Source organism: Myotis yumanensis, unplaced genomic scaffold (genome assembly GCF_028538775.1).
Source record: "Myotis yumanensis isolate MYYU_CA2020_CCGP unplaced genomic scaffold, mMyoYum1.0.hap1 SCAF_1, whole genome shotgun sequence".
NCBI lineage: Eukaryota > Metazoa > Chordata > Mammalia > Chiroptera > Vespertilionidae > Myotis > Myotis yumanensis.
The window spans coordinates 198,057,826-198,073,477 of record NW_027223752.1 but is presented as its reverse complement, the minus strand read 5'-3'; the positions used below and the strand labels follow the sequence as shown (position 1 = coordinate 198,073,477).

The following is a 15,652-nucleotide window of genomic DNA, read 5'->3' as shown; positions in this document are numbered from 1 at the left end:
ACTACTTATTTCTGAAAAACTTCCTGAAAGAAAGAGTAGACATTTCAGGCCAATGGAATTAATTTGGTAGTAATCAAATAAGCCAAGGGCAGACCTTTTTAAAATGTTTTATAATGCATACTTACCTTATGGTTAAAATATTTTTCAAACTTTAATCTTGCTAACTCTACACACTGGGACCAATTTCTAGGTCTTCTGCTAAGTAATTTAATAACTTGAAATGAGCCTTCTAAACTGTGTCCAGTTTGTAGCTTCTAGAATGAGAAAACAAAACAAATGCATTTCCAATTAATCTCTCTCTGCCTTCCTCCCGCTCTCCCAGGTGAGTATTAGCCAAAGTTTGAAGTGCCATCTCATGCTACTTGTCCTTTCCTTTCTCCTCTCTCCCTTTCTTTTCTTTCTTTTTTGGAGAGGAAACAGCAAAAAAATAGTACATCAAATTTTAACTCTAAAGTTTCTTGTCTCCCAAATTATTCTGTTTTGCTAGCTACTGGTAGTATGTATGTACTGACTAAAATAAGTACTAAGAATAATGTTTTATACTAAAAAGCTGGCATTTTTAGGATTAAAGGAAAGAAAGAAAACATCTTTGATGTGTCCTCACCATGACAGTATAAGTCTGAGATATTACTATCCAATTGTGAAAGTTTCACTAGAACTCACAAAGAGCTGTTTTATTATTTGTAGCTCTCCTAGAATTATTATAACACTCTTATTAGGTTGAATCATATGAATTAATGTTTTGTGGGTCAAACATGGTTAAATATAGGCAACTCCATATAGTTCAACCAAACTAAAAAAATAAAATAAAATAAATTTTTAAAAGATCCTATGTGACCTGCTAATTTTAAGATTCTTCATGTACTTACCACAAACAATAATAATCACATTAATCTCTTTTTAAAGAGGTAAAATAAACCAATTGCAGGGAACTTTTAAATAAAATGACACAAAACGCTGTTTGTATTAAAACATATTGATTTTTACCTGTAAGACTTCTTCTGCAGATGAATAGGTTTGCCAAAATTTGTTAAATAATGAAGGCTTGTGGGAAAAGGAACTTTCAAACTGTTATGGAAAAGAGGGAAAAAAGTTAAAAACAGAAGTCTAATTGGAAGCTGGGAATATCTTCTTTTCTACTACTACAAAAAATATTCCTTTAACAAATATCTTTATTACCTTATCTCTTGCCCATTGTATAGTATGTTCGATAGCAGCTGGAAAGGATTTCAGAGTACAGAATGGTATTTCTTCTTCTGGGGGATCCCGCTAATTTATAAAATGTGACAACAGACAGTTAAGAGAAGCAATGGCAATTTTTTATTGATTGAATTTACTTGAATGTTTTAAGACCATTAAAAAAAGAAATGAAGTTCAAAAATAAAAGAAATCCAACCTTTTTATATCTTCTCTCTTCTAGGCACCAAGAAGACAAATTGATTCTTTTGACACTTAATCTACTTGTTAATAGCAATGTAACAACAAACATGAATTCTATGATCATTTTTGGCACCATATGGCATTCATGGAAGACCACCATATATAACTAATTTTTCCCCTCCCAGAATTGAGGTTACATTTAAAACTTTATACTACTCCTTATTATGAAAAGTAATTCAAGAATCCCCAATACAGTATACCATGAGTTTCTCCATGGAGAAAAAAACTGGGGAACATGAATATGTCCTTGATGCTTGGTACAGCTTTGAGTAGAAAGTGTGTAAAATAAATGGCAAATGCCTATACTGTCTCAGATAAAAAGGAACTACTGAAAAAATTCTATATCCTGTAGAGGGTACATTTGGCCTATGCTTATTTGTTTACCCAATGTAAATTACTCACTTGGTCTCTTTTTAATGGATATTTATATTTTAGTTTGTTGATTTTTGAAATACCATAAAATATAAACCAAAGAGGTAAGTCAGAAGATTATTAAATTCTCAATTTTGAGTATGAGGTCAGAGAAGACAGGAAAAGGTTTGAGAAAGATACAGAATAAGAGAATCAATGGAACATTTGGAATTTTATAATATTCTCTACTTTGAAAAATATCCAACATAACAACCTACATATCATGATTTCCTCCATCTAATTTCCATCAAATTAAATTCCTCAATTTGTTTTCTATGTTTTTATTATATAATGTTGATTTCATGAGAGTAAATGAGAAAATATAAAATATTTGAAATTTTACTAAGCTAAACATTTTCATTAAATAAAGGGATATTTACAAATGTAAAAAATATACTTCTTTAAAAAAGAGAAAAAAAACAAAAAGAAAAAATATATATACTTCTTTCAATTTTACGACTTAGGTTGATCTTTCTTTAAATCCTAAATCCTGCAATTATTTCTTAGGCCAGTAATTTTCAGCTTCATCAGTATATCAAGATTACTTGTAGGGGTTTAAAAAAGTTATATCTAAATATCATTTATAGTAAAAAAAACCCCTATATATTTATATAGTTTGATCCCTAATATTTCATGAGTTACAGTTGAATGGTTGTTAGAAAACTAATTAAGCAGCTTTGAGAAATAAACAGTAAACAAAAGAATAGACTCCAAACCAAAATTTTGATGATTTTAAAAAAATCAGTTCAGATATATTTTTAAAATTGTACATACACTTATGTATGAATATCACTGGCAGATCAAAACAGGATTAGAGAAGCTAAATCAAATTTGTGGACTGATGAAGATAATAAAATGATAAGATATAAAGAAGAGACATTTACTTAAAAAAATTGGTTCACTTACATGACTACTATAAGATTCGGTCAAATGAGGTACAATAACTTCAGTGTGTCCCTTAGTGCCCATCGTTCCAGAATCCAGGAGGGGCCGTAGATTTGCTACAGAACGGCTATTTGAAAAAGAGAATAGGAAACAAGCACAAAAGTGAGCAACAGCAATGCAGGCAGAGGAAATCCTACCACTGTCTACTGACCACTTCACACACTGATCACTACTGGACTATAATATTTTAGGAAACATACATTACCACCAAACAACCCATTAATCATTTCTGTCCCCTTCCCCCAACAAATTATGTTGTTCAATCTAGTCATTTTTGTCTCTACCTTCTACCACCACCACCACCACATTTTGGGCTTGTTTCCCATTAGGTTAACTCTTAGCTATGTTATCCTTTCTACTTTTGCTTCTTATTTCCTCTTTGGTTACTTTCTGGCTATAGGTTCTATTCCACTATATCTTCTCAATACTTTCTTAATTCCGAACAATACTATACCTTCTTAAATATTTATAATACCTGTATTCTATACAATTTATTAAAGTTATTTTTCCTTCTTATGACCATGGAAGGAAAAATAAACTTTCCACTATACTCTCAACTGATAAATTTTTCTGTTAATATATCTGCTCTAACACCCTAACATTCAAGAGGCATATAAAAATGTAAGAAAAATTAAGAAAAATTATGTAAGATGTACACATTATAGTCATTCATTCTTCTTATTTCACTAATATTTACTGAATGACATCATGTGTTGAACACCAGTGATACAGTGATGGGAAAATAAATGGTTCCTAAATAAATGATTTAATGAGAGAAAAAACGTTAAATGAATATGTGCATCAATAAAATAAGTGCTATGAAGGAAAATGCTTAGTGCTATAGAAGATTACCATAGGATATTTTAATTTAGAATTTGGCAGTTAAAGAAAGACATTTAGGTTGCAACTATAGGGTGAAGAAAAAAACAAAGGTAGGTGAGACGTAAATAGGTAAATTTGGGATCAGGAGTTTTGGGAAAACATAAACATACTTTCCTGAGGCTGAAGAAGAGTATGTGCAAGTCTCTGAGGTAAAAAAAATCTATAATAATAAAAGTATAATATGATCGGACAGCCGAACGACCTTCTGGATGTCCTTCCGGACGACCTTCTGGATAAAGCCAGGGCTGTGAGGGCTGAGGGCAGCCACCGCAGTTGTGAGAGCCAAGCCCCTTGCATGAATTTCTAGTAATAATAATTAAAAAAATGCTGAATGCTCTGTAAGAATTGAAAAAAAAAAAATGTGTAGCTGGAATAAGGGGAGCCAGGAAGGAATAGGTAAATGTTAAGCTGGAGAGGTGGCCAAGTAAGTGACAGACACTATAAAAAACATTGAGGCTATGTTCAAGATTTTAAATTTTATCCTAGGTATAATGAGAAATCATCACAGGGTTTGGGAAGTATTATATTAGCAACATAAAGAATAATTAAAAAATTAAGTAACTTTTCAACAAATAGGCATGGGAAACAGAAGTGAAAACAAACAAAAAATACAATGATGCCCTGGCCAGTGTGGCTCTGATGGCTGAGCACTAACCCATGCACTGAGAGGTTGCATGATTGCAGGTCCAATTCCTAGTCAGGACACATGCCTGGGTTGCGGCTCCATTAATTTAGAATGGAGGGAGCATGTAGGAGGCGGCTGATTGATGTTTCTCACACTGACGTCTCTCTTTCTCCCTCTCACTAAAATCAATAAAAGCATTTAAAAAATTAAAAAAATAAATAAAGACAATGAACCTAAATTTCAATTACATACCTGTCTACATATCTCCTGGCTTCCACATTATCTAATGCTGTAATAATTATATCTTGTTTATTATAGAACTCATCACTGTAAATAGCCTCAGTGGCTGGACATACTTTGTTCAAGTGTGCATCTATTTTTACTTGAGGATTTATTTTCAGGGTGGCATCAGCAGCAGTATAGCTTTTAGGTTTCTAAACAAACAACAAAAAACAGAAGAAACAAATGTTAAACAGAAAAAGACAGCCTATGATTGAACTTACACATTCTTGTCACTCTGGAAAATATATATGGAGGTGAGAATGAGATCAAGTTCCATGTTTTAGTTGGTGGAAATTACATTCAGACTACATTTAATAGTGCCCAGCAGTCTAAATAATTTACACACTGAAATTTAAACAACCTCTCTTTTACAGCTAAATGCTTTAGAGTTCTTGAAATATTAGTTAGGCCCTGTCTGGGTAGCTCAGTTGATTAGAGCATCTTCCCGATACCTCACAATTCCTCCTGGTCAGGATACATATAAGAGTCAACCAATGACTGCATAAATAAGAGAAACAACAAATTGATGTTTCTCTCTCTCTCAAATCAATTAAAAAACAACAACAACTAGTTAAAAGTCCAACTAAAAGCACATTGTTCTTCCTACTTATAAATTGGCTAAGTGCCCAGAAAAAGATGAAATACATTCAGTACATTATTAGAAATTCAAACTACATAAAATAAGCTCTCAAACATACGGTAATTTAACACTTTGAGAATAAAATCTTTAAAAAATTTTACTATTTCTGGATACAAATATTTAAAAAAATTATTACATGTTTCAAGTTTTATTAAAAAAAAGTACCCTAAACATAATTCATTATTTTTTAAAGATTATTGGTGTCATTTTAAATGTCAACAAAGTTCATTTGGAAACAATGGTTTTGACACTAAATGTGTATAGACCATTCTGTTTGAATACATGAACATAGTTTTAATATGGTATTCCTGTCTCTTCTCACACTGTTTAGATGACATGCTTTTACTTCTCAGTGCTGTTAATATACATACAAAGCAGAAACTTTGCTAGAACTCAGTAAAATAATAAATAGGCCAAGTTCTTCTCTAAGTTAAATGCACAGTTAAGTAAATTAATTTTGTGACATACATTTTATAGTTCATGAAAGGCCCTGTTATTTAGTTCTTCATATTTGGATGAGTCAATTACATTAACTATGCCACCTGCTTTAGTTACTTTTCTGTTTATGACATTCTTAAGCTATGATTATGAGTCATTAAAAAATAAAAAAAATTTCAAAAGTAAAAGCAAATTTGCTTGACTGACTAAACTGCTTCTTTTTCTGACTTAAATATTTGGATCTTTATGAAAAAGATGGAAAAGCATTATTTTATAATAAAAAGGGATATTAATCAGATAAAATCAATACAGCACAAAATTATAAGTCTAAATTTGAACACTTCAAATTAGAGAAAATGTTTCTCTGTGTGTGTGTGTTTATATGTATATATATATACATATATATATATAGTTTCTAAAATAAAATATGTTGACATAATTTGGTGATTATAAAATGAAAAAAAATACCACATACAATTCACAACAATCCAAAATCATTGAAAAACCAATTATTATATTAAAAAATATTTTCCTCTATAATCATTCCCATTATTTGGTAATTTGAGGTTCTAATAAATAAAGAATATATTATGCTTGTCAAGCACCATTTTCTATATATTAAAAGGAAATTCTCTTCTGTTTTGTATAAGACAACAGATGATTTAAATTTGAAACACATAGCAACATACCTGTATGTGATGAGGACGAAATAAGAACTGTCTGTTCAAGTTAGATTTTTCTATTAAGTCAGGATCTGTAATTGTAACCTAATATCAAGAAAAGAAAATGGCTGCAATTATGTAACTAATAAGTTTAAATCTATTTTGTTTTTCTCGGGATGACTGAAACAACTTCCACCATTATTCTAAATTATTTTGGCTGGTAAACATTATATGAATACAAATATTCAAAAATGATTACTATTACTACTCTTTTATACTTACACTTAATTAATGCTTAGCAAAGGAACAGATCAAGCAAGTTAAACATTTACTTTTATGTGATTAAATTCAAAATTTAAACATGCATATGTGATTTATCTAAAATTAATTAAAATATCTTGCTCCTAAACAATTAGAGGATATCTAAAGTCTCCCTTCTATTTTCCATGTTATAAATGAACATTTTACTTATTTTTAACCATCCACTTCCAAATCAGTTAATATTTTAAAGGCTTTAAAAGTCAGTCTAAGATATTGACAAATGTCTCTACTTACCCTTGCTTCATGAATTGTTCATGTTATATAATAATTCTTTCAGTGAGAACCTGTTAGTGATAGTTTTTCATCATTTTACTTGTCAAATATCTTGTCTTGAAGGATAATTAGCTGGGTACAGAAATCTGGGTTGATAGTAATTTGACCTTGCACTGTGAAGATCTGATTCCCTATCTTTAGGTGTATATTTCTTTTTCTTTTTCTTTTTTAAAATATATATTTTATTGCCTTTTTTCTTTTACAGAGAGGAAGGGAGAGGGATAGAGAGTTAGAAACATCGATGAGAGAGAAACATCGAACAGCTGCCTCCTGCACACCCCCTACTGGGGATGTGCCCACAACCAAGGTACATGCCCTTGACCGGAATCCCACCTGGGACCCCCCAGTCCGCAGGCCGACGCTCTATCCACTGAGCCAAACCGGTTAAGGCTGCATTTCTTTTTAAAAAAATGTTTTTATTGATTTTTAAAGAGAGAGAGAAACAATGATACGAGGAACATTCACTGACTGCCTCCTGCAGCACCCTACTGGGGATTGAGCTTGTAACCCGAGCATGTGCCCTAACTGGTAATTGAACCAGTGACTGACACTCAACTAACTGAGCACACCAGCCAGGGCATAGGTATGCATTTCTTGTTGATGAGAAGTCTATTAGATAATTTCTCTTTTTCTCTTTGCCTTTGATTTGTTTGAACACACTTGTCTCTTTTCATTTTGGTGGTTGTTGCCCATATCTCAGTTTTCATTACTTTATGTTTACTTTTTAAAATTGAATTTATTGGAATGACATTAATAAAACCAGATTTCAAGTACACAACTCTATAACATATCATCTGCATTATGCACTTATCATTCAAAGTTAAAACTTTTGCCATTATCCTTGGAAACTGTCTCTTCCTCATTCTCTATGGAAATTCTGCACTTACATTGGACTATGCAATTTCCATTAAATTCTCACTTCAGCTATATTTGAATTTTGAGCTCACTTACTATATAGAAGTTCTTATTTGGCTTTTTGTGGAAAATTTCAGTGCCTTTTCCCAGTTTCTTTTCCTTTTTTTTAATCTTTGATCATTTCTCTTTTTATTTACTTACTTTAATCTCTGATTATTTCTAACTTCATTTTTAAGTTTGTTCTATTATCTCTAGATTTTTCTATTATCTGTAGCACTCCTATTACCTACAGTACTTAGAGAGTACTAATTCTTTCATTTTCCTTGGCTGATTGTTTTTCGAGGTGGTACTTTTTTCCTAGCTGATTATCACTTTTTATTGTGAATCGTCATGATGCAGTTTTGCATTTGTTTTAGTCAGAGCTCTAGAGGTTTCAATGGTCCTAAATTTGCTATATTAATTCTCTGCTTAAAATTTTTGTATAATTTTGGACCCCATTTACCAGTGTGGTGCATGCTCTGTGTTTTAATTTGTCATGAGTGACTTCTCTCTCTATTTAATGTTTTGGACAAATATTCCAGACAGAAATGCTTGGCCCTGGCCTGGTAATTCAGTTGGTCAGAGCACTGTCCAAATGCACAAAGGTCGCAGGTTAAATCCCTGGTCGGCAAGAATCAACCAATGATTATATAAACAGGTGGAACAACAAATTGATGACCCCAAACTCTCTCTCACTTTCTCTCTCTAAAAATCAACAAAAAGAAAAGAAAAGAAAAGAAAAAGACAAATGCTTAGAAGTCACCACAACTTTCAGTTTAGGAATTAATTTCTCTTTTGTTTCCTGGAACCTTGTTTCTCTTTCCTTCTTTTCAGTGAGTTTTGCTACCTATGTAAAGACTTAAACATTTTTTTTTTACACAGCAAGTCGATGTCTTTGCAATAAGATAAAAACCTGTCCCAATTAACTTACCTTGTTTTGTTACCTGAAGTCAGTAGGTTTGTTTACTGAAACTCTTTTTCTAATCTTTATATGCTAACTAGAGGCCTAGTGCACGAATTTGTGCATGGGTGGGGTCCCTTGGCCTGGCCGGTGATCAGGGCCAATCGGGGCCTATCTCACCCAGTCCCCATCTGGCTGATTGGAGCTGGGAGGTTAGCTGGCGGGGGGTGGGGTGGGGGGGGTGGGTAGGGACTGTGGGAGGATGGTTGGAAATAGGAGGTTAGCTGTGGGAGCACACTGACCACCAGGGGGAAGCTCCTGCATTGAGCATCTTTCCCCTGGTGGTCAGTGTGCGTCATAGCAACTGGTTCATTGGTCATTTGGTTGACCAGTCATAACAGTTCCTTAGGCTTTTATATATATAGACTACATGCCCGGTGCACGAATTCGTCCCTCGGCCTGGCCTGCGGGATCGGGCCGAAACCGACTCTCCAACATCCCCCAAGGGGTCCCAGATTGTGAGAGGACACAGGCCAGGCTGAGGGACCCCATCGGTGCACGATCGGGGCTGTGGAGGGATGCGGGAGGTTGGCCAGCTGGGGAGGGGTCATGGGAGGGTTCCAAGGCATCTCCAGCTCGTCTCACTTAGTTCCAATCAGCCTGACCGTAGCGGCAAGCTAACCTACCAATTGGAGGATCTGCCCCCTGGTGGTCAGTGCATGTCATTGCGAGCAGTTGAACAGCTTTGGCATATCATTAGCATATTATGCTTTGATTGGTTGAATGGCCAACCAGACAGTTAGCATATTAGGCTTTTATTATATAGAACTAGAGGCCCGGTGCACAAAAATTTGTGCACTCGGGGGGGAGGAGGGGTCCCTCAGCCCATCCTGTGCCCTCTAGCAGTCTGGGACCCCTCGGGAGATAACGACCTGCTGGCTTAGACCTGCTCCCGGGTGGCAGAGGGCAGGCCCAATCCCTAGGTGCAGCCCCTGGTCGGGCTCAGAGCAGGGCTGATTTGGGGGTTGGGGCACCGCCCCGTCACACTCAAGGCAGGGACGATGGGGAGGTTGCGGCACCACCCCCTGTCATGCACAGAGTAGGGTGGATGGGGCGCTGCCCCCTGTCACTCACAGAGCAGGGCCAATCAGGGGGTTGGGGTGCTGCCCAGTCACTCACAGAGCAGGGCCCATCAGGGGGGTTTGGGCTCCCCCCTGTCACGCACAGAGCAGTGCCGATCAGGGGATGGAGGAGCTCCACCCTGTCACTCACAGAGTAGGGGCCGATTGGGGCACCGCCCCTTATCACACATAGAGCAGGGCAGATCAGGGGGTTGGGGCGCCGCACCCTGTCACACTCAGGGCAGGGCCAATGGGGAGGTTATGGCTCTACCCTGTCACACACAGAGCAGGGTCCATGGGTGGAGGGGGGAGTTGGGACGCTGCCCTCTATCACCCACAGAGCAGGGCCGATCAGGGGGTTGGGGCGCCGCCACTGTCACACTCAGGGCAGGGCTGATGGGGAGGTTATGGCTCTACCACGTCACACACAGAGCAGGGCCCGTGGGGGGGGGGGGGGGAGTTGGGGTACCGCACCCTGTCACACACAGAGCCGCGGGGCGATCAGGGGGTTTGGGAGCTCCCCTCTATCAGGCACAGAACAGGGCTGATCAGGGGGTTGGGGCGCCTTCCCGTCACGAACAGAGCAGGGCAGATAGGGAGGTTGTGGCCCCGCCCCCTATCACACACAGAACCACAGGGTGATCAGGGGGTTTGGGTGCTGCCCCCTGTCACACTGATCCCGGTGCTGGGAGGCCTCGTGGCTCTGCTGATTCCGGTGCTGGGAGGCATATTACCCTTTTACTATATAGGATAGAGGCCGGGTGCACAGGTGGGGGCCAGCTGGTTTGCCCTGAAGGGTGTCCTGGATCAGGGTGGGGGTCCCGCTTGGGTGCCTGGCCAGCCTGGGTGAGGGGCTGATGGCTGTTTGCAGCTGGTCACACCCCCTTCAGGGTGGGGGTCCCCACTGGGGTGCCTGGCCAGTCTGGGTGAGGGGCTGAGGGCCATTTTCAGGCTGGCGGGTGACTGAAGCTCTCAACCTCTCCTTTTTCTCTTTTTTTAAAATTCTGGGCCAGCTTTAGCTCTGAGGCTTGGCTCCAGCTCTGAGGCCTCGGCTGCTACAAGCAGGTATCTGGTTTGTTTGGGTTCTATAATCGAAACACTGTTTCAACTCCAGCTGTGAGATCCCGGCTGGTTGAAAGCAGGTTACTGGGGTTTTGTTTAGCTTCTATATTTGTAACAATGTTTCAAACTGCAAGCTCAGAGGCCAGCAGCAGCAGGCGGGGAACGTTGGCTTCCTCTGTCACTGGAGCAAGCAAGCCTCCTGTTCCCTTCAAGCTGCCTGGCTGCCGGCCGCCATCTTGGCTGGCAGTTAATTTGCATATCGCCCTGATTAGCCAATGGAAAGGGTAGCGGAGGTATGGCTAATTACCATGTTTCTCTTTTATTAGATAGGATGTGCACTGTGAATTTACAAGAAGTTAAAAGTATTCAGGTGATTGCCAAATGCATGCAACCAAGGATTTTCTTTTTTGAGAAATGTATTTAAAACCACTAGAATTAATAGCAGTATGTAGAACACAACATTTAGAAATACTGAGCAGGAATAACGAATAACCTCTTTGAGTGAAACAATAAACCAAGTTTAATTAACTATAAAATTATTCGCTATTAGTCACCATGACAAATCTGAAGTCAATACTCTGGGAAGCTAGTTTACATCTTAATTTGAAATATATTTTTATTAAAATATATGACATGGCTTTCCAAGTAACTCACACTTATAGTCTTAAGAATTTAAATTGTATACACGAGTTTATATTATTCCCTTCTTTTGATAATCACTAACTGAAATTATATCTGATTAGTCTTCAACTTTCTAATGTTAGTTCTTCCCATTTTAAAGATTTACTTAATAATTAACTAGTATCTAATAAAATAATAACAATATTTATATACTTTAAAGTTTCCAAAGCTCTTTCACATTTGATCTTCATAATAACATTATGAGGTAGGTTGTACAGATATCAGCTGCACAGTATTAAAGAATGAAATTTAGGAGCAAAGAATTAAAGCATTTTGCCAAAGAGTTGCATAACTTTTGACAAGTGGTCACACTACTTGAATCTTTCAATTTCTAGCTAAATAACCTATCCTCAAAATTCAATACTTCAGATCTATGCAGTTCAAAAGTGGACATCAAAAAAAAATATGTATACACTTTAACTCTCAAAGATTTTTGTCTTACCATTCCCTTCTCTTTGCTTGTGCCAACACCAAGTAAAGCAAAATTTTTTAACATTTCACAGCCTATGGCTCCACATCCTACCTATGGAGAAGAAAAATATATCAAAGTAAATAAAATCAGACCTTCTACTTACTAAAGAGCAATTTCATAATAATTTTCATCAAATGTTAACTCACAATAAACACTTTAAAAATAACTTTAACATGTTTGATTCATTTTAGTTTAAAGTTTTAACTGGTTTATGATGCCATTATTAAGTGTCAGTTACAGAAAATAAAAAAAGGTATAAACCAAAGTAAGACTGTCAAACTACAGCAGGAGGTAGGGGAGGGTCGGGAGGGTGGGTAAGAGATCAACCAAAGGACTTGTATGTATGCATATAAGCAAAACCAACAGATGCAAGACACTGGAGTTTGGGGGGAAGGGGGCGGCAGTGAGGGCACGTGCTGGGGGGTAGGGGAGGTAGAAGGGAGGTCAATGGGGGGAAAAAAAGGAGACATATGTATTATTTGTAATACCTTAAACAATAAAATAAAATTTAAAAACAAATAAAATATATAATTTTAAAAAAAGTAAGAAAAAGCACAATATTTGCCTTTCCTTCAAAGAGAAAACATTTTAAAATTCCAAGGAAAGCCAAATAGTAAGTTCTTTTTTAAAATATAAGCTAAAAACACAGCAAAAATCATCAGTGCAATCTATCCTATATAATAAAAGCGTAATATGCAAACTGACCGAACGGCCGAACGACCAGTCACTGTGACGTGCACTGACCACCAGGGGCAGACACTCAACGCAGGAGCTGCCCCCTGGTAGTCAATGTACTCCCACAGGGGGAACGCCACTCAGCCAGAAGCCAGACTCACAGCTGGCGAGTGCAGCGGTGGTGGCAGGAGCCTCTCCCACCTCCATTGCAGGCAGTGGGGTCCCAGACAGCAAGAGGACATAGGCCGGGCTGAGGGACCCCCTCCTCCAGTGCACGAATCTTGTGCACTGGGCCTCTAGTATATATATAAAACCCTAAGTGACCAGTTGCTATGACACACACTGACCACCAGGGGGCAAACGCTCAATGCAGGAGCAGCCCTATGGTGGTCAGTGCGCTCCCACAGTGGAAGCGCCACTCAGCTGACTGACAGATGCCAGACACCGGGCTCCAGATGCCGGGCTCATGGCTGACAAGCACAACTGCGATGGCATGAGCCTTTCCCACCTCCACAGTAGCACTACTGAGCAGTGGCAGCAGCAGGTGCAGCGGGGCGGGGATGAGCAAAAGCGGTGCAGTGCCCGGTCTGGGCTCAGGCTCCTCCCTGGCCACCTGCCGCTTTGTGCACTACTACATCCCCCGAGGGGTCCCACATTACAAGAGGGCGCAGGCCAGGCTGTGGGACCCCATGGGTGCACAAATCCGTGCACCAGGCCTCTAGTATTTTAATAAAAAAGATTCTCTGGTAATTTAAGAAAGATAGAATGCACCTCCATATTCTTCCATTTGGTGAGAAAAAAAAGAGAAACACAAAAAACAAACACCCAACCAATTTTAATGTATTTCTAGAAATTATGTAATGTTCAAAACTATAATACACATATTTTCATCTTAAATGTATTAATTCCTTAGATCAGGGCTGGAAAATATTTTCTGTAAAAGGCCAAACAGCAAATATTTTCAGCTTCACTCCATATGGTCTCTGTCAAACTAGTATTATAGCAGAAAGAAATTCTAGACAATAATAAGTGAATGAATGTGCTCCAATGAAACTTTAACAAGTAGAAAGATGGATTTGGTTTGCCAGCCACAGTCTGTAAACTCCTGTTCTAAAGATTTACTGAATGTCTACTACGTTAGAAACTACTCATTTTATAGTCAAATTTGCTTTAATAAATTTACTTGATGATATATAATAGCAGTTTGAATGTACTATTTATCTTCATCATTATTATACTTACTAAGAAGATATTCAAATTTTGAAGCTTCTGACACAAAGTGTCTCCAATGCAGGCTCGTAAGGCATCATATCTATCTCCTCTGAAGAAAAGAACATACCAAAGAAAACAGAAAGGCATTTAAAACATTAAGATTAGTTTCATTGTTGACACAAACTTAAAGTACTTTAAATTGAAGGCAGAACTTTTGGGGTATGTGATTTTGGAGCGAATGAATCCATAAGCTTTAATCAGATTCTCAGAGATTCGTGACTCAAAAAGGTGAATCGCTGATACAAATAAAAGTTGCAGATAGCAACTGTTCATCAGAGTGGTATTTTGAATGCTAACCATTCTCATAAAAATATATAATTTAAAACTTTTTATTTATAATTTATAAAGTGGTAAAGACATATGGCATTATGACATGTCAGCTCTAAAAAGGAAAATGACTGCAGAAGCAAATGGGCTAGGTTTCAGAAAAGACATTTAATTTAAAAACAACTGCATGTTTAAACAAAAGCTCTTTTAACTTGGTTGCCTATTACAAATATACAAATAAGAAAAAAACAACAGAAATCCCAGTATTACCGTGGGAGAAATTCTTCCCGTTCCGGTTTGCTTAGGAACTCGACAATATCTGCTGCTTCAATGTATAACTTAAAATAGAAGATAAAAAAATAACTTACTATGTATAGAACTTAAGAGAAAAAGTAGTTCTCTTCTGTAGTTATTTAATAATTAAGAAAAATAATAAAATACCAATGTAGAATAAAATAATAGATTCAAAATGTAATTGTTTTTATATATACACTCCTGTATTCTTTCATTAAAGCAATGATTAAACCTGAAGGATTTGTTAAAAGATATAATTTGATTCATGTAATATAGCCATCTTAAAGATGTTTGTTTCAACAAACAAAAGAAAACTTCACCTCCAAATCTATTTTCTATAACTACATAAAAACTCTGGAAGTCCCATTCAATTTTAGCTACATCTGAATAAGTAATGAAGAGGAAAAAAGTTTTGCCACCCCAAAATATGCCTTTTGGGAAGTTGATTTTAAGCTGGTTATTAAAGACTTAAAAAGATCCTTTGACCCTCTCACTTCACCTACCTAAAGGAATTCAAATAGAAAAACCTGCTGAAAGGAAGGGAGCATCACTTTAGCAACATAAATGTGGCAACAAGGTAGGAATCTAGCAAAGCCTGTTTTGTGAACTTCCCTCTGTATTCCAGCAAGAATTTGTTTACTACATGTTTGATCTTTTTCATCTATTTATATAAATTGCCTGCCTTCCCTTTGAAATCCCAGGCCCCTGCCTCCCTCTCATTTGTCCAGATGGCATATAAGCTTCAACTGCCCAATGCCTCTTTGGGGTCTTATATTCTTACTAGAGGCCTGGATGCCCAAAAATTCGTGCACTCGGGAGCGGGGTGGGGGGTCCCTCACCCTGGCCTGCACCCTCTTGCAATCTGGGACCCCGCGGATGTTAGGATCCCTAAGCCTGGCCTGACATCAGGGCCTATCGGGGCTTTTCTTCCCTGGCTGTTGGCAGCTGGCCCCACCCCCGTTCCCCCCACTGCCTGCCATCTCTGCAGAGCTGCCCCCTGCCACCAGTCGCCTTCCTCTGCAGGAGACAGGCGTAGGGTGCGATCGCTGGCCAGCTCCGCACACTCACCACAGCGTCACTGGCCGGTGGCCTGG

General features: G+C 37.7%; 1 protein-coding gene across 1 annotated transcript in view; it reads right to left on the bottom strand.

The window, feature by feature from the left end:
* Window positions 1–15,652, bottom strand: part of UBA6 (ubiquitin like modifier activating enzyme 6) — a 70,963-nt gene that overhangs the window by 18,160 nt on the left and 37,151 nt on the right. Inside the window, exons 15-23 of the mRNA XM_070395639.1 lie at window positions 14,535–14,602; window positions 13,968–14,046; window positions 12,021–12,101; window positions 6,353–6,430; window positions 4,556–4,737; window positions 2,758–2,863; window positions 1,180–1,269; window positions 988–1,068; window positions 126–254 (exon numbers count right to left, since the gene is read on the bottom strand). Of these exons, the coding sequence (XP_070251740.1) occupies window positions 126–254; window positions 988–1,068; window positions 1,180–1,269; window positions 2,758–2,863; window positions 4,556–4,737; window positions 6,353–6,430; window positions 12,021–12,101; window positions 13,968–14,046; window positions 14,535–14,602 (894 nt within the window). The remainder of the gene's footprint in view (window positions 1–125; window positions 255–987; window positions 1,069–1,179; window positions 1,270–2,757; window positions 2,864–4,555; window positions 4,738–6,352; window positions 6,431–12,020; window positions 12,102–13,967; window positions 14,047–14,534; window positions 14,603–15,652) is intronic.